A 24,885-nucleotide genomic window follows, 5' to 3' on the forward strand; every position below is an offset into this window, starting at 1 on the left:
GAATGGGTGGTTAACTAGCCAATCATACAGTATTTCTTTGAAATCTAGTATGGGTAATTCTTGTACAGATGGTGAAATTGTATTAAATAATTTGTGCTCCATGAGTTCGTAACTGTTCAGTGATTTTGAAAGTCTGTGGTATGGGGGATAAATGCATCTGTTCCCTCTTGTACTGTAACAATGTACATTCCCTCTGTGTTTTGCATCTGGTAACTTCTATTTTGTGTAAATTAAAAGATAGTACATGTATGAGTTTATTACAGTCATGATCTTTTGTTCACAAAACAATGGTTTACAGTACACCTTATAAGACAAACCAGTAATTACCCTCATAGCTTTTTTCTGCAGTATTAAGATGCCATGCACACAACTAGAGTTCCCCCATAAAATAATACCATATGTTAATATGCTTTGGAAGAAAGAGAAATAGGATGTTCTAACATACTTTTCAGGTACACAGTTAGTAAGTCACCTTATCAGATAAATTGCTCTTGACTGTTTACCACTAATATCTTGTACATGTTGACCCCAAGATAATTTATCATCTAAATATACCCCCAAAAACTTAACAACAAGGATCCTCTGATAGAAGCTTGTCTTTCGAGCTAAAAACCACGTGTTGTGTTTTATTGTCAGGCACTGAAGAAGCCTCGCATGCACATGCAAAAGACATTTAATAAAAACAGGCAAATTCAGTTGCAAAAGACGGAATTGTTATTTTCTATTGGAAAAAACATAATTGATCTAAGCAAAGTTGAAGCCCTGTTCACAAACGAAATTGAACAAAAAAACTGAACAAAAGAGGAGCAATACAGAAAGTGTTCAATGAATTTAAAAGTATACTCTTGCTATCGATGTGACGAAAAGATTTTCTGTTCTTTTCTTCACATCTTTCCTCTCTAGCCACATCTTTCAGATGAACCCTCTGTCCTTTGGAGGCAAGGAATTGCAGATTTAAAAAAAGGGGGGGGGGGGGAGACTGGTGATTTATAGTCTGACACTTGACAACTGAGCTACCAAGTCACACATTAGTAAAGGACGATAACTAGCTTGGACAAGAAGAGAATAGAAGCTTTCGAAATGCGGTGCTACACAAGAATGCTGAAGATTAGATGGGTAGATCATATAACTAATGAGGAGGTATTGAATAGGATTGGGGAGAAGAGAAGTTTGTGGCACAACTTAACTAGAAGAAGGGATCGGTTGGTAGGACATGGTCTGAGGCATCCAGGGATCACCAATTTAGTATTGGAGGGCAGCGTGGAGGGTAAAAATCATAGCGGGAGACCAAGAGACGAATACACTAAACAGATTCAGAAGGATGTAGGTTGCAGTAGGTACTGGGAGATGAAGAAGCTTGCACAGGATAGAGTAGCACGGAGAGCTGCATCAAACCAGTCTCAGGACTGAAGACCACAACAACAACATAGGAATATTATATGAGAACAGATTACTAGCCACCTAAAAGAAGAAGCATTAGCAATAGACAGGCAAGAGAAAAATAATTATGACTGCTATGCTTTTGGATAATTTACTTGGATGCTAAAACACACATGATTTTTATGTTACTCAGATTGTTTCTGGGATGGGGAAGGAAACCAGCCATGCCATTTCAAAGGAAACATCCCTGCATTTGCCTGGAGTGATTCAGGTAAATAACGAAAATCTAAATCAGAACGGTTGTACTTCGGAATATGACAATAGTGTCCTATTCATTGCGCCATTTCACTCAGGAAAACAATTTGAGTTGTCATAATTATCATCATCAGCCACTGCTGGATATAGACCTTAGTATTCCTACACAAATACACCACTGGCGTAAACAAAAATTGATATTCTTAAGGATGAGATGCACACTAGATCAACACAACAGCAAGTGTCAGTTTAGAAGCAATGTCCTTGAAGTTTATATGTGATGCACAGAATCTTCTTCCAAAACACAACTACAATCAAGGCACGTTAAAACATGTGAAACTGTGATACGTTATTAATTTAATACTGCATGTTTTATGAGACATTTCCACACAACACCACAACTCTGCACCATCTAATAATACACAATAAATTGCACAGTGACTAACAGCTCAACAATGAGCAATGAAGTTCATGCAAACAATCACGCTACGAAAAATGTTCATTACAAAACAAAAATCAGGCAGCACTAGTTTATTTTGATTTTAAAATAATCTGTATGGGCTTATGAAGTATTGTTCAGTTATAAGAATGCCTATTTGACTTCAACAGTATTAACATTGCCCAAGATGCTATTACATAAATAAAAAAAAAAGGTTCTTTGGTTAACTCTGGAGATGGAACTGGAATTTCCACAGGAGTATACAAACACAGGCAAAAACACACGGAAATTTTGAATTTCTTTTATCAAATCAGACAAGAAGTTAAGAGATGCTCTGAGGCAAAGATCTCTGTGTGCAAAATTTTCAAGTCATATTATTTTAATACCACAACAAAGAAGGCATGTGCCCAAATTAAAATGCTTTCTTGCATTTTTTGGAGAAAAGAGACAAAAATACATAAGAGCTGCCATAAGCACTGCGTGAAGTTGTGATGTTTGCAGTTTGAGAAGCAGTTAACCTTGAAACTTCACAAACATTATGCAGTATGGTCTGAAACTGCATGTTGCTGTTAAGGGAAAACGAAATGTCAGGTAGTTGCCAGACTAGATTGGTGGGTTACATCTCTATTAAGATAATTATGTTTATTTAAAAGTTTAATTTGGACAACATGCTGTAAACTTAGTTCATTTTATTTAGAAGAATAGTCTTCTTTAAATTTACAAAATGAAAAACCTCACATAAAACAAAATTACAATCAATAAATATAAAAAACATAAATAATTTCGAGGCGCTGTTTGAAGAGATTTGGAATACAGAGAAGATTCCGGAGGAATGGAAGACAGCATTGATTCATCCGTTACATAAGAAGGGTGCCAAGACAAATGCAAATAACTACAGAGGTATCTCATTGTTATCAGTGGCCTATAAGATCCTATCCAAGGCACTACAAAACAGGATTGAAAATCAGGTAGAGAAAGAACTGGGTGAATATCAGGCTGGGTTTAGAAAAGGAAGATCATGCAGTGAACAGATATTCAGTCTACTCTCCATAATACAACTTCGCGCACGCACATCGAAAAATCTAGTAATTACATTCATAGACTTCAAAAAAGCATATGATTCTATTGATAGACCAACTCTGATTAACACATTAGAAGAATTTGGGATTGATGATAAAAGCAGAAGTCTAATCCAGGAAACCCTTACGGGAACAAAATCGCAAGTGAAGTTTTTGGGTAGATTGTCACAGCCGTTTGTAATTGGAACAGGTGTTAGACAAGGGGATGGGCTCTCCCCGCTGTTGTTTAACATTGTCCTTGAAAAAGTGGTCAGGGAATGGAGAAAGAAGATGGCAGAAGCTGGAGTGAAAAATGGGATAACGTTAGGAAGAAATAAAACAAAAATTGAATGTCTGGCATTTGCTGATGACATGGCAATATTGGCAGATGACATCGAAACAGCAAAGATTCAGATAGAAATGCTGCATGAGATCGCTGAGAAGACAGGTCTACAAATATCGTATGAAAAGACAGAACTGATGATACAGGACAAAACAGACCCAACACAGACATTGCAAACTAAATATGGAATAATTAAGAGAGTTCATAAATTTAAGTATCTAGGGGAATGGATTACACCGACAGGGTTACCAAATGTTTCACTACAGGAAAGAGCAATAAAGATGGAAACGGCATACCAGCTATGCCGAAATGTATACAATAAAAAGTCGATCTCCATCAATGCCAAGCTCAGGCACTACAATGCGGTAATAAAACCAGAAAGTTTGTATGCGATTGAATGCATCCCACTGAACAGAAAACGTCTGTTGGAGAAATTGGAAATAAAAGAGAGAAAAATACTGAGAAAGATCTTAGGACCTAAAAAGGATGGACAGGATTATAAATTGCGATCCAATAAAGAGTTATACGAGAAAATTGAAAAACTGACAACATCCTTTAAAAAGAGAAGACTGAGTTTCTATGGGCATGTCAAAAGAATGGCACCAGAAAGAACGGCAAAGAAAATCCTGGAATACATGGAAAGCAGAAAGACACAAATTAACTGGCTGAAAGAAGTAAAAGAAGACATTGCAGAAATGAACATTATACCAGAGACAGTTTACAACAGAATGGAATATAGGAATGCCATCAACAAAATACAGGGATTCAAAGACCGAACGCAATCAAAGAAGACGGGAACAACCTGGTCGCAAGAACGTAAAGAAGCCCACTCAGAAAAAATGAAGAAGTACTGGGAAGAATGCAAGAAAAAGCACAAGAAATGACTGATGCTTAGCGTAGTCCAAAGTTGACTGTAACGAATAATAATAATAATAATAAAAAATGAGGTCAACCTACCACTCATCTTTATGTGTGGCACAGAAATTTAAGTAACAGCTCAGAGACATTACTATATTGACAGCAAAAAAATTGCAACACCAAGGAGGAGTTGTGTGTGACATACACACATAGTAGGGGTGTTTCTACATCTGAAAGATGATGTTTAATCAAATTTCACACCAGTCACATAAGAGTGGCACTAGTGGCACCACTATGAGGATGCAAATCAAGTTTGCTTTAAATACATGCTGTAATGGTTGTGAGTGTTAATCACCTATGAGATACGACACAATGAGTTGAAATTAGTCAACAATGCCTTTAAGGCGACAAAGACACAATTATCAACAGCTCACCGAGTTTGAATGAAGCTGTGTAACACGGCTACGAAAAGCTGGATGTTCCTTCTGTAATATAGCAGAAAGATTTGGCAGGAATGTACATGACTGCTGACAGTGGTCATCGCAAGAAGACAGGGCTCCAAACAGCCACGCGGCACTACTGAGAGGGAGTTCAGCATATGGCTCCACCGAATCATACTGCATCTCCACCAACAGTTGGCACTGCAGTAACAAAATGAACTGTTGTAAATCGGTTACTTCAAGGACAGCACTGAGCCAGATGCCCTGTAGTGTGCATTCCATTAACCACCACCATTTGCACTTCAATGGTGTCAAGTGAGAAATGATTGCAAGGCAGGATGGAGGTTTCTTGTGTTTCTGATGAAAGCTGGTTCCACCTTGTTGCCAGTGATGGCTGTATGCTGGTTAGGAGGCCAGTTGAGGGCCTGAAATCAACCTGTCTGTGTGCTAGACACATGGACCTACACCTGGAGTTACTGTCTGAGGTGCGATTTTGTATGACAGCAGGAGCTCTAGTCGTCATCCCATGCTACCTGACAGCCAATTTGTATGTCATTCTGGTGATTCGACCTACTGCCTGCCACTTATGAAGATCATATCAGTATTCCAGGGGATGTTTTCCAATTGGACAATCGCCCACATACCGCTGTTGTGCTCTACAGAATGTCAACCTGTTGCCTTGGCCTGCTCAATCAAGTAAATATGGGACATCATCAGATGACAACTTATTGACCGACTAAGTGCAACATGCATGGAATTCCATCCCACTAGCTTACATCCGGCACCTGTACTACACAATGCATGAATGTTTGCATCCTTGTGTTCAACATTCTGGCAGCTACACCAGTTATTAATGTAACAGCATTTCACATTTGCAGTGGCTTACCTCATGCTTACATTAACCTGTGATCTTGCAACAGTTAATCACTTAAATACGTTAACTAGACAAATGTATTCCCAAAATTTAATTACTCTACACTAATTATTTTTTAGTGTACCAATTTTTTTCCATTAGTGTATTTTTCAAGATATCTCTAGTTTTTTTATCTAGCAGCAGTAAATACATTCACATGCACAAAGCAGATACCCCAAATGCCCCCACCCACGGGCCATAGCAACACTGGCTAACTATGAGGAGTGCTCAGGCTGACAGTGGTAGGGAAAGAGGTTTGCAGTGTAGGACTAGGAAGGGGTAGAACTACAGGAGAGGAACAACTGACTATAAGGGAGTTGGGAGGATATTAACAGAGTTTTGCGCCATTGAAACTGAACAAACATGGAAAGTGCTGGATGTACAATCCTGTCTGTACAGTTGAGAAGAATAGGTGTTGCATGAAGAAGTTGATCCAAACGTCACAGGTTGGTTGGTTCAAATGGCTCTGAGCACTATGGGACTCAACTGCTGAGGTCATTAGTCCCCTAGAACTTAGAACTAGTTAAACCTAACTAACCTTAGGACATCACAAACATCCATGCCCGAGGCAGGATTCGAACCTGCGACCGTAGCGGTCTTGCGGTTCCAGACTGCAGCGCCTTTAACCGCACGGCCACTTCGGCCGGCAACGTCACAGGTCCTTAAGCTGTTACTGAACTAATTAACATTGTGGCGTGAACCATTTTCAGCAACTAATGGGCAAGTTTGAGGTCAGCCACAATTTGAAGATAGCTATTCTTGAGGACGAGTGGTGGTTAGTTGTCACTCCTACAGCTCAGACAAGAATACAGCACAAAATGGTGAGTGGGTGTAAAGGAAGATATCGTATCTGGGTCATCCACGACTAGTGTGGTGCATAAGTTAGATGGGTAATATAATACTATTTTAGACAGTGGGGTTGAGCCCATTTCCTAATGACACAAAGAGGCAGCTGAAGTTTCAATGAAGGAGGTGATCAAGTTTTTCAGGTCCTGGATGATTTACGGTGGTAAGAGGACTACTGATTGGTGACTGGTTAAGAAGGACGATGGATCTGTTGGTATCTGTGGCAGGGGAAAGCTTTTTGGACATTCTGGACAGGACATTGCCTGCAAAAGCTATGGCATGGTTATCAGTATACTTTGGTAACGCTTGCTTCCCGTTTCATATACAGTATCTACAGGAACAACAATGGTAGGATAGGGACTATTTACTGACAAAGTGACAGTATTCAAAATGGAGGGACTGATGGTGATTTGATATCAACAGAGCTGCTTTCTAGATGTTCATCTTCATATAATACATGGTTCCATAAAAATAATCCAGTTTCTTCAACAACTATATCAACAATATCCATGGCATTCTGGTAATATCACCATTATCTGCTCCTCGGAACTATGCAGGGGGCAACTATCTCCCAGTGTATCTGCCATTTTTGCAAATCCCCCAACCCTAAAATTCCGCTATTCCCTGGCCACACACTTACCTTCACCATTTCCTCTCCTATCGTTTTCCACACCATTCATCTCCTGTTCCAACCTTGTACCCCCTTCTTCTCTGTTCGGTCCCCATTTTGTTACTACCACTGAGAGCCACTTGTCAGCCCTCCATCTCCCATTACCTCCATACCCAGCCCTTGCTCATACACCTAACTTCCTCCCTGTTGTTACACTCACTTTATTTCCTCCAAACCTGTCAACCAGAGCAACCACTCAGAAACAGCACATATGCTCTAGATATGTGTGGGTACATCTAGCTGTTTATGTTGCGCACTTGAGAGTACAAAGAAAGAGTGGTAACTTGTGCATATCGGACCACTTCTTTCAAGTCTGACTATTACTGTGAAAAATGCTGAATTACATCATTAAACTGTAGGCTCCCCTATAAGTTCGAAGGTCGGAGGACGGCAAGGGCATGCCACATCCAGTAATACAGCACTGTGGTGTTCAAATGCACCTTTGGGTTGAAGAAAACTTTACATGTGCCACGCACCAATGAACTACAGGTGAGTGATTGCCTTTTCTCACTTTGTTCATTATTTTTATCCCAGAATTTTTATTATTGTAATAAAAATGAAAACTGCTGCTCATTAGCAACAGACAGGAGGCAACCTCTGAACTGGAGGTTTCTTCATTTAACAAGAGTGAGAAATGTCAAAAGGAAGACTGTTAAGGTATTACTCAGGGAGCATTAATTTCTCTCATCTTATCCTCCTGTGTCTCCCTCGATCTGGGGCCCTGGGTGTCTTTCATACATCACCACCGAATAGTCATAATTTAACCAACGCTTCATCCTCTTTTCTGAAAGGAAGATGTACTAAAAGTTTGTCGATTAATATTCCTTGTCTTCCGCTGAATGGACAGCTGGATGAACGCTCATCCCCCCCACCCCCACACACACTATTTCTTTTCTTCCCCCAGCTCTTTTCATTGTGTGTATCGTGTCATAAACACAGAATCTGAATGTAAGGATGAAGGTATCCATCATTAGATTACATGGATTAATTTTAATTAAACTTCTAGCTCCAATATTAACTCCATCTATCCACTCTTTCTGCAAATTTATGATTGGATTGGCGTGACAGAGGTAAAGGGACCAAGCTATGAGTCCCTTCATTCTATATGCATCAAGGCTGGAAGACTCCGTAGAAAGGAAGGACACAGCAAACAACAAAGAAACAATAAAACCAAGAGAGAGGAGCAAGTAGAAGTGAGAAAAGTGTAAGAGGGTGGGCAAACTACTCCAATCACAAGACAGTTGGAGGCCCACACGACATGTTATGCACTGGGAAACACACCCTCTGCACGCGACTGGCACTTCCTCACCTTCCATTATCACAAGAAAACTTGCAACGAGGACATGCTGTCAAAATCCCAAGAAACAGAACAATGACGATGAGGCAGTAATGCAGTGACACATGGAAAGGAATACAAAGAATTAAAAGGGTTGGAAGGGCAGGAGCCAGACCAGATCACCAAGCACGGACAGCCACGGGCCCGTTGGGTCTGAGAAGGCTATGATGCAAAACCAATCCGTGGCCTCTGAGGCCAATGTACCCTACCTCACAGAGAGAAGTAGAAACCACTTTCACAGGCAACACATAAAACCAATTCATCTGTTGTTTTGGCACCATAGGAAACGTGTCAGCAAGTTAAGGTTTCACCATCAGGTGGCCAAATTAGGGCAGTCCATTAGGATGTGGGCCACTATCAGGCGAGCACTACATTGATGGCTGGATGCATCCTCATGTCATAGAATGTGGCTGTGGGTCAAGCGAGTGTGGCCACCATGGAGGTGACAGAACGGTAGATTCCCTGCGAGAAGTATGCTCGAAAGACTTGAGACATGCACATGATTCTCTTTGTTGCCCACAATTTCTTCTGAGAACCAGACCACAAGAATTGGTTGGGCTGTCACTGTACAACACTTCTGAACCTCAAAAAGCATCAAAAATGACCAGGAACAAGTGGTGAAAAACCATGGGGGTCAAAAGATTCTTTTTGTCCAAAGGACATGTCAAGAAAGATCCAAGGATGAGGTACGCACCATGGGAGAGTATGCAATTGCTCCTGTACAGGAAGCAATAATAGGGGAAGCTGGAGTTCGGAGTAGACACACTGTATGTGAACTGCAGTCTGCAAGTCTGCACTACAGCTGTTGTTACTGAGGCAGTGAAGAGTATTGAGGTGTAACTAGCACACTCACTTAACATGGTGAAGATGAGAAAGCCCTGTGAACTGGGCACTGAGACCATTTCCAGAAAGTGAAAGATATTCCACCATATTGAGCAACCGGTCGTTGAGGTCAAGTTCCAGTTGCAGATGGACATTACAACGGTGACAGACGTGCATGATGTATGTCTTGGCGTCTGAAAACCGGAAGTCATGGGTGAGAGCCCAGGACTGCATTTTTTGTATGACACCCTGCAGTTGGTATTCAGGAACACCTACAGCGGAGGGACAATGTTGTTGCTGTTGTTGTTGTTGTCTTCAGTCCTGAGACCGGTTTGATGCAGCTCTCCATGCTACTCTATCCTGCGCAAGCTTCATCATCTCCCAGTACTTGCTGCAACCTACATCCTTCTGAATCTGCTTAGTGTATTCATCTCTTGGTCTCCCTCTACAATTTTTACCCTCCATGCTGCCCTCCAATGTAAAATTTGTGATCCCTTGATGCCTCAGAACATGTCCTACCAACTGGTCCCTTCTTCTTGTCAAGTTAAGCCACAAACTCCTCTTCTCCCCAATTCTATTCAATACCTCCTCATTAGTTATAGAATCTACCCATCTAATCTTCAGCATTCTTCTGTAGCACCACATTTCGAAAGCTTCTATTCTCTTCTTGTCCAAACTATTTATCATCCATGTTTCACTTCCATACATGGCTACACTCCATACAAATACTTTCAGAAACGACTTCCTCACACTTAAATCTATACTCGATGTTAACAAATTTCTCTTCTTCAGAAATGCTTTCCTTGCCATTGCCAGTCTACATTTTATATCCTCTCTACTTCGACTATTATCAGTTATTTTGCTCCCCAAATAGCAAAACTCCTTTACTACTTTAAGTGTCTCATTTCCTAATCTAATTCCCTCAGCATCACCCGATTTAATTTGACTACATTCCATTATCCTCATTTTGCTTTTGTTGGTGTTCATCTTATATCCTCCTTTCAAGACACTATCCATTCCATTCAACTGCTCTTCCAAGTCCTTTGTTGTCTCTGACAGAATTACAATGTCATCGGCGAACCTCAAAGTTTTTATTTCTTCTCCATGTATTTTAATACCTACTCCGAATTTTTGTTTCCCTTACTGCTTGCTCAATATACAGACTGAATGACATCGGGGACAGGGTACAACACTGTCTCACTCCCTTCCCACTGATTCCCTTTCATGATCCTCGACTCTTATAACCGCCATCTGATTTCTGTATAAATTGTAAATAGCCTTTCGCTCCCTATATTTTATCCCAGCCGCCTACAGAATTTTAAAGGAAATATTCCAGTCTACATTGTCAAAAGCTTTCTCCAAGTCTACAAATGCTAGAAATGTAGGTTTACCTTTCCTTAATCTTTCTTCTAAGATAAGTTGTAAGGTCAATATTGCCTCACGTGTTCCAAAATTTCTACAGAATCCAAACTGATCTTCCCCGAGGTCGGTTTCTACCAGGTTTTCCATTCGTCTGGCTCTCCCAAGGCCGTCAGTTGTTCCAATGGAATGTTATCTACACTCGGGGCCTTTTTTCGACTCAGGTCTTTCAGTGCTCTGTCAAACTCTTCACGTAGAATCGTATCACCCATTTCATCTTCATCTACATCCTCTTCCATTTCCATAATATTGTCCTCAAGTACATTACCCTTGTATAGACCCTCTTCCACCTTTCTGCTTTCCCTTCTTTACTTAGAACTGGGTTTCCATCTGAGCTCGTGATATTCATACAAGTGGTTCTCATTTCTCCAAAGGTCTCTTTAATTTTCCTGTAGGCAGTATCTATATTACCCCTAGTGAGATAAGCCTCTACATCCTTACATTTGTCCTCTAGCCATGCCTGCTTAGCCATTTTGCACTTCCTCGATCTCATTTTTGAGATGTTTGTAATCCTTTTCGCATGCTTCATTTACTGCATCTTTAAATTTTCTCCTTTCATCAATTAAATTCAATATTTCTTCTGTTACCCAAGGATTTCTGCTAGCCCTCGTCTTTTTATCTACTTGATCCTCTGTTGCCTTCACTACTTCATCCCTCAGAGCTACCCATTCTTCTTCTACTGTATTTCTTCCCCCATTCCTGTCAATTGTTCCCTTTTGCTCTCCATGAAACTCTGTACAACCCCTGGTTTAGTCAGTTTATCCAGGTCTCCTTAAATTCCCACATTTTTGTAGTTTCTTCAGTTTTAATCTACAGTTCATAACCAATAGATTGTGGTCAGAGTCCACATCTGCCCCTGGAAATGTCTTACAATTTAAAACCTGGTTCCTAAATCTCTGTCTTACAATTATATAATCTATCTGATACCTTCTAGTATCTCCAGGATTCTTCCATGTATACAACCTTCTTTTATGATTCTTGAACCAAGTGTTAGCTATGATTTAAGTTATGCTCTGTGCAAAATTCTACCAGACGGCTTCCTCTTTCATTTCTTACCCCCAATCCATATTCACCTACTACGTTTCCTTCTCTCCCTTTTCCTACTACCGAATTCCAGTCACCCATGACTATTAAATTCTCGTCTCCCGTCACTACCTGAATAATTTATTTTATCTCATCATACATTTCATCAATTTCTTCATCATCTGCAGAGCTAGTTGGCATATAAACTTGTACTACTGTAGTAGGCATGGGCTTTGTGTCTATCTTGGCCACAATAATGCGTTCACTATGCTGTTTGGAGTAGCTTACTCGCACTCCTATTTTTTTTTATTCATTTTTAAACCTACTCCTGCATTACCACTAATTGATTTTATATTTATAGCCCTGTATTCACCTGACCAAAATTCTTGTTCCTCCTGCCACCGAACTTCAGTAATTCCCACTATATCTAACTTTAACCTATCCATTTCCCTTTTTAAATTTTCTGACATACCTGCCCGATTAAGGGATCTGACATTCCACGCTCCGATCTGTAGAACGCCAGTTTTCTTTCTCCTGTTCACGACGTCCTCTTGAGTAGTCCCCGCCCGGAGATCCGAATGGGGGACTATTTTACCTCTGGAATATTTTACCCAAGAGGACGCCATCATAACTTAACAATACAATAAAGCTGCATGCCCTCGGGCAAAATTACGGCTGTAGTTGCCCATTGCTTTCAGCCGTTTGCAGTACCAGCACAGCAAGGCCATTTTGGTTAGTGCTCCAAGGCCAGATCAGTCTCCCCACCAACGGCAAGGTCCACGGTTCATGCGAGGGGGGAAGGGGGGGGGGGGGGAGACAATAGTAAATGTGAAAATCATCAGTTTACATGGAGGGCAACAGTGTTGACCCACAGTTGCAGCTAAAACACTGAAAGCTACTACACAAGGGGCACACTCAATACAGAGCCCTCGGGTACCCCATTCTCCTGTGTATGGTGGGTATCATGGGAAGCATCAATGTGAACCTGGAAAGCACAGCATGACACATAGTTCCAGAGAAAAATCCAGAGCGGGGCCCCGGAGGCCCTACCCACGGATGAAAACAAGGATGTGATGACACCATGCGGTACTCTAAGCCTTTTTCAAGTCGAAGAAGACAGCAATAAGGTACTGATGTCAGGCAAAAGCTGACTGGATAGCAGACTCCAGGCAGACCAAACTATCAGCAGTAGAATGGTTTTGGTGAAAACTGAACTAGGACAGAACAGAAGACCCAGAGACTCAAACGTAGTAACAATGTCACTGGCTCATCATATGTTCAAGCAACTTGCAGAGAACATTAGCGAGACTAATTGGGCAACAGCTGTCCATCTTAAGGGCGTGTTTACAGTTTCAGTATCACAATGCTCACACTTTCTTGACACTGAGCCAAGAAATCACCCTTGCTTCCGATACAGTTGAAAATGGCAAGGATGTGGTGTTGGCAATCCAGTAAGTGTTTGAGCATTTGGCTATGGATGTGGTCTGGCCCTGCAGCCCTATCAGGGCAAAGAGCTAGGTCACCGATTTCCCAATCACCAAACAGAGCATTATATGGCTGCACATGACATGTTGCAAAAGGTAAGTGAATTTGCTCCAGCCCGTTTGAGGATATGAAACACAGGCTGATAATTCTCAGACACAATGGCTCAAGCATAATGTAGAGTAAAATGTTTGGCGACAGCATCTGGGTCAGTGTAGCGAACACCATTCAGGGAGATACCATATACACCTGTGGGGGACTGGTGTCTACAGAAGCATTAAATCTTTTCCCAAAATTGAAAAGGAGGGGTATGTAGTTTAATGATAGTAACATGTTTCTGTAATTTTATGAGGTCGCAGACCCAGGCACAGAGCCAATTAAAGGCAATGAGGTGCTCCATCGATGGATATTACTTATGGCACTGGACAGCCCCGATGGAGGGATCTCAAGGAATGGCAGTTGCTAAGTCTGCTACTGAAAGAATGGCTATGGTTGTGCTCTCACCAATCGCATCAATACCCCCACATGGTGGTGTGATTATGGTGACGGCAGAGGCAAAGGCATCTTGGTCAGCACTTTTGGAGCCCATCTGTGTTGACACCCAGGTGACTGATACTGAGGAAGGGAGGAGACGATCCAAAATCACTGACACAAAGGTTATCATGGATCGTCCAAAAGATGGAGCGGAAAAGACCAGGGCTGCAAATGGAAAGATCAGTGGCAATAAGATGTGTGAGGGGGCACCAGTATTCAAGAGAAGGACTGAGCTCTGTGCCGAAGTTTCGATAGCTGTACCACAGCCAATTTTCAGTAGCTTTACTGCAGCCAGTGGTTGTAGTTTCATCCCAAACAGTGTTGTGGGAATCGAAGTCACCCAAAATGAGAAAGGGTGGGGGAGCTGAGAAATCAATGCAGAAGACATGGTCTGAGACACATCATCATAGAGAGGGTGATATACGTCACAGATGACAAAATTCAAAGACCATCTCACACAAATAGCCATAGCCTCCAAAGTCTTATCAAGCTGCATGGGTCTGCTGTAGATGGAATCCAGAATGCAGATGCAAACTCCATCCAAGGCCTAGTTTCCAGAAGGGCAACGCAAATTGGTATTCAGTGGGGATGTGAAGGGATCATGGAGGTAGGTCATGCCCAAGGATTACCTGCTGCCACTAGGAGGGGGGGGGGGGGGGGGGGTTATCCAGTACCATAAACGTCACCAGGAACTCTGCCTTGGGTACTGTGGTAGTGTCCAGAGAGCTTGATGACACAACAAAGTCGACAATGTGAATTGATACCACAGACATTAGCAAGGGCTTGCTGCAATCTCAAATGAAGACCTCACCCCCATTTCAGCACAGCAGTGCCGTTGCACCAGAGGTCAAGTACGCAAGAGCTCAGCCCAGTTCGTGACCTCAGCTACAGCAGTCTCAAAACATAGTGTAGGTCCAAGTTCTTAAGTTTCTGATGAGGTGTGCCTCAGCAAAGTTTTAACATTGTGCATCAAGAGAACAGTTTGCTAATTAGTGCATCAAATGATGCTTTGCTAGTCAATGACAGTTTTAAATTATCCAGTACTCCTGTGGCAAAGGAGTGTGTCAAAGTTAGGTAAATCTTTCATTCATCTATGTAATTATGTGAATTAATATTCATTTGTTCTAGTTTGATGAGCCTTCTCCCAGAACAATCAAAGGAACCACATTCATGGCTGGTCAAAAGTAGTTTCATCTGGTCACAACAGGTACAGAGTCAGAGTCTCGTGGCACAATAACCACTTGAACCTCCTCTGTCGAAGTGGGCTTCTTTTTGTCCCACTTCTCACTGGATGGTTTCAGTGTCTGTGACAGTTTGTCTGCCATAGTTTCAGGGACAAAAGGAGGAATATGAAGCCCTATGACCAGCAACCCATGGCTCCTTCAGAGGCTGGCTGGTATCCGGTTGCAGATCAGCAGAATCCTGGGAAGTATCCAGGAGAGGTAACATTGCAGGTCACATCCCTCAGGGTTGTAGTAATTCTTTCCTTCAGAAGAAATTACTGAGACCATGCAAACACCAGTGAAAGAAAGTTTACATTCCTTTATTTGCGAATCATCTGCATGGGTGCCACTAAATCCAAATGGGGGCTCGCCCCACGGGTGCCACCCAGCCACAGCAATCTGGACAGTTAACCACTGCCTGCTATCCCTGCTCACTGCATGGTCAAGGGGTTACCTCATTGTAGGTACTTGATGAACAACACCCCTCCCCCCCCAAAAAAAACAACAACATAGGATGGCTACTGTTACTGTGTTGGGTTCATTACTCTATCCAGAAAGGAAGGGTGCCAAGACAGGAAAGAACAAAAGTTGGAAAGTACAAAGTACACTGAAATGTTTGGCCTTCCCAACAAGATTCAACTAACAACAAACTTTGGAAGAGGAATGGTAGGACAAATTCAGCAAAGGGGACCATGTAGTGAAGGATGGAAAGTTTTATAGCAATGGGGTGATGGGGGAGAGAGGGGTGGTGGGAGGGTGTTTAGGTCACCTATTGTAGAATATTTCCAGTTTTATGCTTTTAGGATTTTGCTCAACAGCCAGTTTATTTAAGAGTGTACTACTCAGTTCCTGCCTCAGCTTCTATTTATTCTTCTATTTATTGCAGATCTCTTTGAAAATAAAAAGAAGTTCCTACAGTTTCCTCATTATGGCAATAAATATTTTCACTTGTCCATCAAACTCTCTTGCTAGTCTGAGTCAGCAGTGAAAGCTACTATCTCTTCCCCCCCCCCCCCCCCCCCTCTCCCTCCCTCCCTCTCTCCAAGGGCTGTAATGCACTAGGCAGTCTGGCTGTGGCTGCTAATAAAACAGTGACAGTTCATTGCAGCCTATGCACTAGGAAACCATGATCTCCTGTGTGCGGCAGCCATCAGAGCATGTTTTGTTGCACAGCAGCTGGTTGGCTCCGCACAGTCAGTTGTGAGCAGGTTGTCTTGTGGAGAACGTATGCGGCTGCCTTCAGTCTACGCGCACTTGTCAAAGCAGACAGACCTGGTTTGCATCCCGCAACAAAATTCGCGATGATTCTAGACTGCTTGAAGAATCTGGGCAAATTTCCACTTCTGGAGGGAAGTACAATGTGTCTTCAAATTTACAGTCACCTCTTTCTCACACATAATTACGTAAATCCTTCTCGAACATCCACTAGTCGATGAAATATTCTTAAATTTATTTACCAGAACGATAACTGTGCATTCTACTGAGACAGTTGGTATTAAAAATATGAATGCATTAAATTTTCAATTATATCAACTGCCTCGCCACAGATGATGGTGTATGGCATTGGTACTCCATTGTTTGATATTGAGCTTTTCTCCGATACTAGTAAATTTTAATTGGCGAGTTTTTCATGCAAAACTGAATGCTTAAAAATAGATTAGTCACTACACATTCCATATGCTTGCCCATCTATGTATGCCATATGCTTGCTCATCTATGTATGTGTAGATATCATCTGCGTCAAATAAAGAAAGTAAAATGACAGAAAAATAGTTTTTATAATTACATTAAAGTGAACCTGAATAATGTGGTTTTGGGTTTATTATGAGACAAAAGGTAAACAATTACAACACCCTCTACATCCATTTCTCTCGGCTCATTGGGGATGACTGACCGTTAGCTGTCTGTTCATTCTGGTTAACTCAGCTAGGCTACTGCAGCCTCATTGCCTTGTGAGCTTTAACCCTAATGGTACTCAGGAGATTCCATATTGGACTCATAAACTGCCACAAGGAAGTAATGAACTGCACTAACAGATCACGCATTCTTGAGTAATACTAATTCAATACCTCAAAAACTCTTTTGGAAACTCTTGTGATAAGTAGTATAATGGTTTAAGAATACGTACAGAAATTAGTTGAGCAGGTAAGTTATTTTCTTAACTCTTCCTTACAACAATAATCCACAGTAAAAAATGCATTAATTATATTTCTTTCATCTTTTTATGTTACATCCTAAAGCACATATTCCCAGTATTTTATATTATTAGATAATGACTAGTTTTTCCTTTTTTGTTTACCTAATTAAAAAGTCATTTTATAAAGAAAATTAGAAATAGAACACACCTGCAAATCATCACTATGTGCTTGAAGAGCACATTCACACTTACGGATCAACATGTCTGTTGCAGATTTAGCTTCATTTTCATCACATCCCCGTTTCTTTATCAAGGAATCTTGTAAACTTGTTGCATGACTACTAAAAATATCATTTATGCAGTCCTTCACTGAAATTGCAAAACCATGAAACACATTACAAATTGTACCATATTCATGACACACAAGAATGTAAACATTTCTTGACAATTTTAACATCTTAGCAAAAACAGTGCTATTAAAGAAAAGCATATTCTCAGATTAATGAAGGAACCAATTACCTCGCTGTTTCGTCCTCTCCCCCATATCAACCAATCACATTAATTAAGAAACGGAAAGGTTTGGTTACATCTATATTTTACAAGCTACTTTACAGAATGTTGTGGAATGTATTTTTAACACCTCTTTCCTGCTCCAGTCATGGAAAGGAAGACTGTAAGTAAGCCTAAATATGAGCACAGCTTTTTCTGATTTTCCCATTACAGACATTTTGCGAGATGTATGTAGGAGGAAGTAATATATTGCATTAATGTACTTAGAAATCTAGCAGTACACCTCTTTATCATACACAACTCTCTTGTAATGTCTGCCATTGGAGTTTGATGAGCATTTCCAAAAAACTCTGCAATTCAAATGGTTCAAATGGCTCTGAGCACTATGAGACTTAACATCTGAGGTCATCAGTCCCCTAGAACTTAGAACTACTTAAACCTAACTAACCTAAGGACATCACACACATCCATGCCCGAGGCAGGATTCGAACCTGCAACCATAGCGGTTGCGTGGTTCCAGACTGAAGCGCCTAGAACCGCTCGGCCACACCAGCCGGCCTCTGCAATTCATCTCCTCTATTAATCCCAGGTAGTAGTGTCTGAGACTGACAAGTAACAGTCACAAATTGGTTAAGTCTTTTGTAAGCCATTTTTTTCTTGAATGAGTTCCATTTACATATCTTCCCAGGAATAACATCTGCTTTGTCTACAATTTGTTTTCCATTGTTGTTACACTTTAGGCCATTGCAGACAGACCTTCCTAGAAGTTTTCATTTGTGCTGTTTATGGTGATTTATACCAAGCAGTAATGGGGTATGCATGTGCAGTACCCTACATTCTTTACATTGAGTTCAGCTTCCAATATTTGTGTCCAGTCCTCAGCATATCTTCCTGCATTAAACTACATGAACTGTTGTCGGATCTTTTTTTTTATATCCAACAGTATCACCATGAAGCTTCATACACACCTTAGGGTGCTCCAGAAGTTACTTTTACATTTATTAAAAATGGTGTGCCAAATTCTATTTGCTGATGTGTGAACAGACTCTTCCAACGTATACAACTGATGAAAAGCTCTCACATTTCCAGCTGGATCATAGTGTTCAAATATCTTTATTTAACACTGCCACCTGACTAGAAGCTATAGAGCTTTCATCAAGGGAGAATTGAATTTTTCAAGAGCTTTGTTTGCAGAATCCATACAATTTCTGATTGAAATTTTTACTCTCAGAATAAGCCCTAACAAATAACCAAAAATTTTTTTTTGTAATTTTGTAACAAATTGAAATCAGGAGGTCCCAAGTTAAGGGGAGCCGGAACGAGGAAAATGACAAAATTAACGTTTTTTGTTTCATTTTCGTTATAAAATTATTTGGTGGTTTCTGAATAAAACAAATCAAGTTTCACCCTTCTAACTGTGTTTTTTATCATTGCAAAGTGGACGTGCCGCGTAAACGGTTGTAGCGAATTTGGTGCGTCACCTCTGATGGCACTGCTCGCTGGCTGCAAGCAGGGTCTCTTTGTGGAATTAGACAGTGTTTTGTTTTCCAACATTGTATGGCTTTATCTCTGTGACATTCATATCAGTAAACATAAACGCTATACCATGTGTGTTGACTGTGGAGTTTGCTTTGTGTTGTTTAGCTGTTCAATTTTGCATATTTGACGAATTTTGCACGTACCTGTTTTAGGTATTTGGTTTGTGGATATCAAATTACCCCATTTCAGCAATCGAGTGTTTAAGAATAGGCATAATGAGTGGAAGAAGAAATCTTTAGTTGTTTCGTAGGGAGATGCTGCTCAGACTGCTTCATCAACTACTCCAAATGAATATGATAGAACTTCTTCCAGCAAGAAACTTTGTGACAGCAAAGAAAAATTTGAAAACTGTGAAAGTGACAGTAATGATGTGAATGAAATAATTAACATTTCCTTGCTGTCTAATATTTTGAAACATAGCATATTATGCCAAGTTTGCAAAAAAAGAGGACTGGAATTGAAAATAACTTCACACATTGGTTTAGCAAGTAAAATGTTATTGAAGTGTAACAAATGTGCTGCAGAAGTTTCGTTTTCTAATTCTAACAGTACTCCTCGTAGTGGTAATAGTGGAAAGAAGGTGTATGATATAAATATTAGGCAGTGTATGGCTTGCGTTGCATTGGCAAGGGCAGTGCTGCATGGGCAATGTTATGTGGAATTATGAACTTGCCAAAACCACCAAACAATTTTGGATTTTGTAATGAATTGGTGAGATCTTCTGCTGAAGAAAGTTGTGAAGCAAATTTTCACGTCACAAGTGGAGCGATGGAAGTAGAGGGAAGTAGAGGGAGTGAAAGGAATTTTTTCCAGATCACAGGAGTGGTACAATGTATGATACACTAACTATCTAGGAGATGGTGATTCTAAGGGAAATAAAGCTGTAGAGGAACTCGAACCTTATGGCAATGAAATTCACATTAAAAAACAGGAGTGCATTGGACATGTGCAGAAGTGCATGGGGGCTTGCTTGCACAAACTAAAGCAGACATTAGGATCCCAGAAGCTTAGTGATGGTAATACCCTTGGAGGAAGAGGAAGATTGACAGATGAAGCAATTGATAGATTGCAGAGATATTATGGGTGTGCAATTAGGCAAAATACAAGAAGCATTGAGCATATGAGGAGAGCAGTATGAGCATTATTTTTTCCTACTGCATCAACAAATGAGCACCCACAACATGCACTGTGCCCCACAGATGATGACTCATGGTGTAAGTACCAACCAGGAAAAGAATATGCCCATAAAAAACAGTTTGCCAAATACTGTAATTGATGTAATTAAGCCCATATTCAGAGATTTATCACAGCCAAGTTAATTGGAAAAGTGTTTACATGGGAAAACACAAAATCCAAATGAAAGTGTAAATAATTTAATTTGGATTAGGATTCCCAAAAACAGTGTTAGTACAGATAAAAAACATTGCATTTTGGACTGTATGGTGTAGTGGCAACATACAATGCTGGAAACATTATAAAATGTGATGTGCTGAAACATTTAGGTTCCCAACCAGGACACAACACCATTTCCACAATGTGCCTAGTTGATGAAGAAAGACTGAGAGGTGCAGGAAGAAGAGACAAAAGCTTACAACATGCAGCAAAAGAGAAGAAAAGACCAGTGAAAAGGAAACTAACACTGGAGAAAGAAGAGGATTCTGATAATCCATCATATGGGGCAGAAATGTATTAAAAAACTTTGCAAGCCATTTCCTGCAACTTTAAAATTTTCATCTTTGAGGAACATTTTCTCAAAAACTGCTACTAGTATATCAATGAAATTTATACACAATATTGTTTACTTCTTTTCCTTCATTTTTATAACAAATTGTAAAAAAAAAAAAATTGTATAATTCCAGAGTTATAGAAGAAAAAGTGCAAAATTTTAGAGGAAAAAAAAGCATGTTTAAAAAAATTGTAAAACAAAAACCAATTATTATTTCTTAACCTGGCACTATAACTTTGTAGAGAAATATTCACTGAACAAGTAGCGCAAATTTCACAGCAATATGTTAAATGGTTTTAGAAAAAATGTTCCTTCTATCTGCTAAAATTAACATGGAGGAGATGGATCGTTCCGGTTCCCCTTAAAGGGAAAAAAAGATACTTTCACGAATCAGTGAGTATAATTCTATGGTCACCTATATAGAATAGGCAAGAAGATAAAAAAACAAAATTTTAAACTTAGCCTTATTGATCCTTTCGCAATCCTGGGCACCCCAATGTGGCTGGTTACAGTGCCCCCACCGAAAGTATCTCAGCTGTTCAATCAATTGTCCATAACCTAGCCTCCCACATTAACGATACCAACCACTTCCTGCAATGGCTCTCTCCTATCCCCACACCCTTACCTCACGGATCCCTACTCGTCACTGTAGATGCAGCCTTCTTATACACCAACAACCCTTATGTCCATGGCCTTGCAGCAATTGTACAGTACTTCCCCTAACACCCTGCAGATTACAAGCCCACCACTTAATTCCTCATACAGCTAACCAACTACATCCTAACCCATAACTACTTCCCTTCGAAGGAAAGGTATACAATCAAATTCGTGGCACAGCCATGTGCACCCACATTCCACCCTCCAGTCCAACCTCTTCATGCGCCACTTACAGGAAACATTCCTAGCTTCCCAGAAGTCCAAACCCTTGGTCTGGTTCAGGTTTATTGATGACATCTTTATAATCTGGACCCATGGCCAGGACACCTTAGCCTCATTCCTCCACAGTCTCAACACCTTCTCTCCCATCCACTTAACCTGGTCCTCCTCCACCCATCGTGCCACCTTCCTAGATGCCCATCTCCTCCTCCAGATGGCTCCATCCACACCTCAGTCCACATCAAACCCACCAATCACCAACAGTACCTGCACTTTGACAGGTGACATCCCTTCCACACCAAAAAATCCCTCCCACCATGCAGCCCGGTCAGCCATGGCAGACGCATCTGCAGCAATGAGAACTCTCTCATCCAGTATGCTGAAGGCCTCACAAATACAACCGATCTCCCATGCCCTATCCACACACACATCTGATCCTCACATCCATTCTAAGAACCAACCACAAAGAAGTGCCCTCCTTGGCACCCAGTACCACCTGGGACTGGAACAACTGAACCACATCCTACGTCAGGACTTCGATTATCCATCACCATGCTCTGAAATGAGAGATATCTTACCCAAGATACTTCCATCCCCTCCCAAAGTGGTATTACGTGGCCCACCCATCCTCAACAACATAGTCCATCACTATGCCACTCCCACCCCATATCTCCTGCCACAGAGATCATTCCCCTGTGGAAGACCCAGCTGCAAGACCTGTCCTATCCACCATCTCCTACTCCAGTTCTGTCACAGGCTTACCCTACCCCATCAGGGGCCATTCCATCTGTGAAAGCAACCATATTGTATACCAGCTCTGCTACAACCACTGCACAGCATTTTACGTTGGTATGATAACCAACCAGCTGTCAACCAGAATGAATGGTCATTGTCAAACTGTTGCCAAAACAAGGCGGACCACCCAGTGGCACAACATGAAGCAGAATACAACATGTGAGAATCCAAAGGCTGCTTCACAACCCATGCCATCTGAATCCTCCCCACCACCACCACCAGCTTTTCTGAGCTGCACAAATGGGAGCTATCTTTGCAGCACATGCTTCGCTCCCATAACCTTCCTAGCCTGAACCTAAGGGAACTTGCTGTCCCCCTACCCCACCAAATAGAGTATGTGTGTGTGTGTGTGTGTGTGTGTGTGTGTGTGTGTGTGTGTGCGCACACACACCACCACTTTCCCATTACCGGTGCCCAATGCGTGTCAGATAGTAGTGTGCTGCCATCTCATGCCCTAGTCTGTGAAATCGGGTGCTCAGCCGTCTGCCACATGCCTCCTCTACCTGCATCCCTAGCTAGCCCATGGATGACTCCCCGCTCTCCCAAGAGTCACTTCCCTGCAACCCCCCCCCCCCCCCCGACTCCTGCCTCTCTCCATCCCTTACCCTGCCCCACACAGCACCCACACCTCATCCCAGTACACTCACCAGGCGCCAGGAAAGAGCTGGCAGTCAAATCAGCACAATGTAGGGAGACAGGCGCCCGTGTCTGGGCGTGCATGCGTGCACGCACGCGTGTTTCTCCTACAGCTTGAGAAAGGAATTCCATTTGGAAAGCTAGTAAAGTAAAGCTCTATACCTATCCTGTGTGCATCTGACGATGACGCAGTGCTTCTGTCTTTAGGTGAGCCGCCTCCTTCATTCCTACATCTACATCTATGTGATTACTCTGCTATTCACAATAAAGTGCCTGTAATTCAGTATTTCAATTGCTCAGATAATCTGCAATCTTTTTCCTGCCACACCTAATAAGCAAAAATGTTGTACAACCTTTTTTAGCATTTATTTTAACTTATGTAATCACTGATTCTACATGGACTTTAGTCTTACAATCAAAAATCCAGGACTGTTAGTTACTGGGTAATCTAAGATAGTGACCTCACTGATCTGTTCTATGATGATGCATGTTCTCTGACATCAATGTGGCTAATCTACTTTCTATGATCATTGCATGTAATGCATTTGTGGGGGGAGGGAGTGGGGTTGAACATCAAATGTACTCATCTAACTGAGTAGGCTCTTGCTATAAGCAATGGAGGTAAAGAAATCCAATCCAAGATCTAAGTATTGTCTGAGCAGGACTATCTTTGTTAAATGCTCCATTCAGTTCCAAACCAGAAGACTGCAGTTGGTTTTGGATACAATGCCATGGACAGTGAGTTAAGCCATCAAATCTGTGAGGCAAGCTGTTATCACTTCATTCAGCCATCTAAAGGAACAGAGACAATCATACTGAATGCACACTTTACTTCCTTTCCCCCCTATCTGCCAGTTCTTTTCTGAGGGACCCCATTACCCACCAAATCTTGGAGCCACCAGTGACAAACATAACCATTCTCTGTATTTATCATGACATAGCAGGACAATCGGCCACAGGCCCAAGAAAAAAAGGCTTCATGTGCTGGTTCATGTGATACAAACAATGGGCAGCACCTTTCATCTGTCATTAAAGAATAAGGGGACAGCCATGTGGCCAGTACTCACATTTGCCTTCTGCCCAGTGACATGCAAACCCACCATTGTCCGTCATTTATCTTTGACATGAATAATGAAGATCCAGCCAGATCTTGCACATCAATAAGTGCAGGAACATCAGGATTCCTAATGGATTCCAGAAGCACCAAACCTTGCACTAAATGTACCTGCAGTTCTAGGCACTAGCCTTAATCCTACTGACCATGGCAGACATCGGTGCTAGCTGTTTCTCAGTGCTAGACAATTGCCCTTTGGTTCCAAACAACAAGCACAGCCCCAATTTATTTCCTGAAAAGGAGAATACTATAATAATAAAAATGATGGCACTAACCCAAACAGCTAAAAGCAGACCACGACAACAAGAGATCACAACGCACTACAAAAAGGCAGCCACTAAGCAAAGAAAATTATTGTTACTGCCATTTTAGTTTTATTACTACCATCAAAATGAAAAGATAGATTAGTTTAAAGTGGCCCCCAAGCAGTCAATAATATTGTGTAATATTACTGAAGTGCTCCTTAGACTGTTCAATAAAATGTACAATTATAGTTCAGAATGTTTGTGGT

At 41.3% G+C, this 24,885-nt stretch overlaps 1 protein-coding gene across 3 annotated transcripts in view; it reads right to left on the reverse strand.

Moving 5' to 3' along the window:
* The window catches only part of LOC124594945 (protein MIS12 homolog), a 40,527-nt gene that overhangs the window by 7,334 nt on the left and 8,308 nt on the right, over positions 1 to 24,885 (reverse strand). For 2 of the 3 annotated variants that reach the window (XR_006978166.1, XM_047133448.1), the window contains exon 2: positions 17,387 to 17,547. Coding sequence is in view for 2 of the 3 variants with exons in the window: in XM_047133448.1 (XP_046989404.1) it covers positions 17,387 to 17,547 (161 nt within the window). In the remaining variant the exon portion in view is untranslated. Of the gene's footprint in view, positions 1 to 17,386; positions 17,548 to 24,327; positions 24,452 to 24,885 lie in introns of those variants that run through there. The other variant, XM_047133449.1, reaches the window with a different exon arrangement.

This window comes from Schistocerca americana, chromosome 2 (assembly GCF_021461395.2).
Source record: "Schistocerca americana isolate TAMUIC-IGC-003095 chromosome 2, iqSchAmer2.1, whole genome shotgun sequence".
NCBI classification, from domain to species: domain Eukaryota; kingdom Metazoa; phylum Arthropoda; class Insecta; order Orthoptera; family Acrididae; genus Schistocerca; species Schistocerca americana.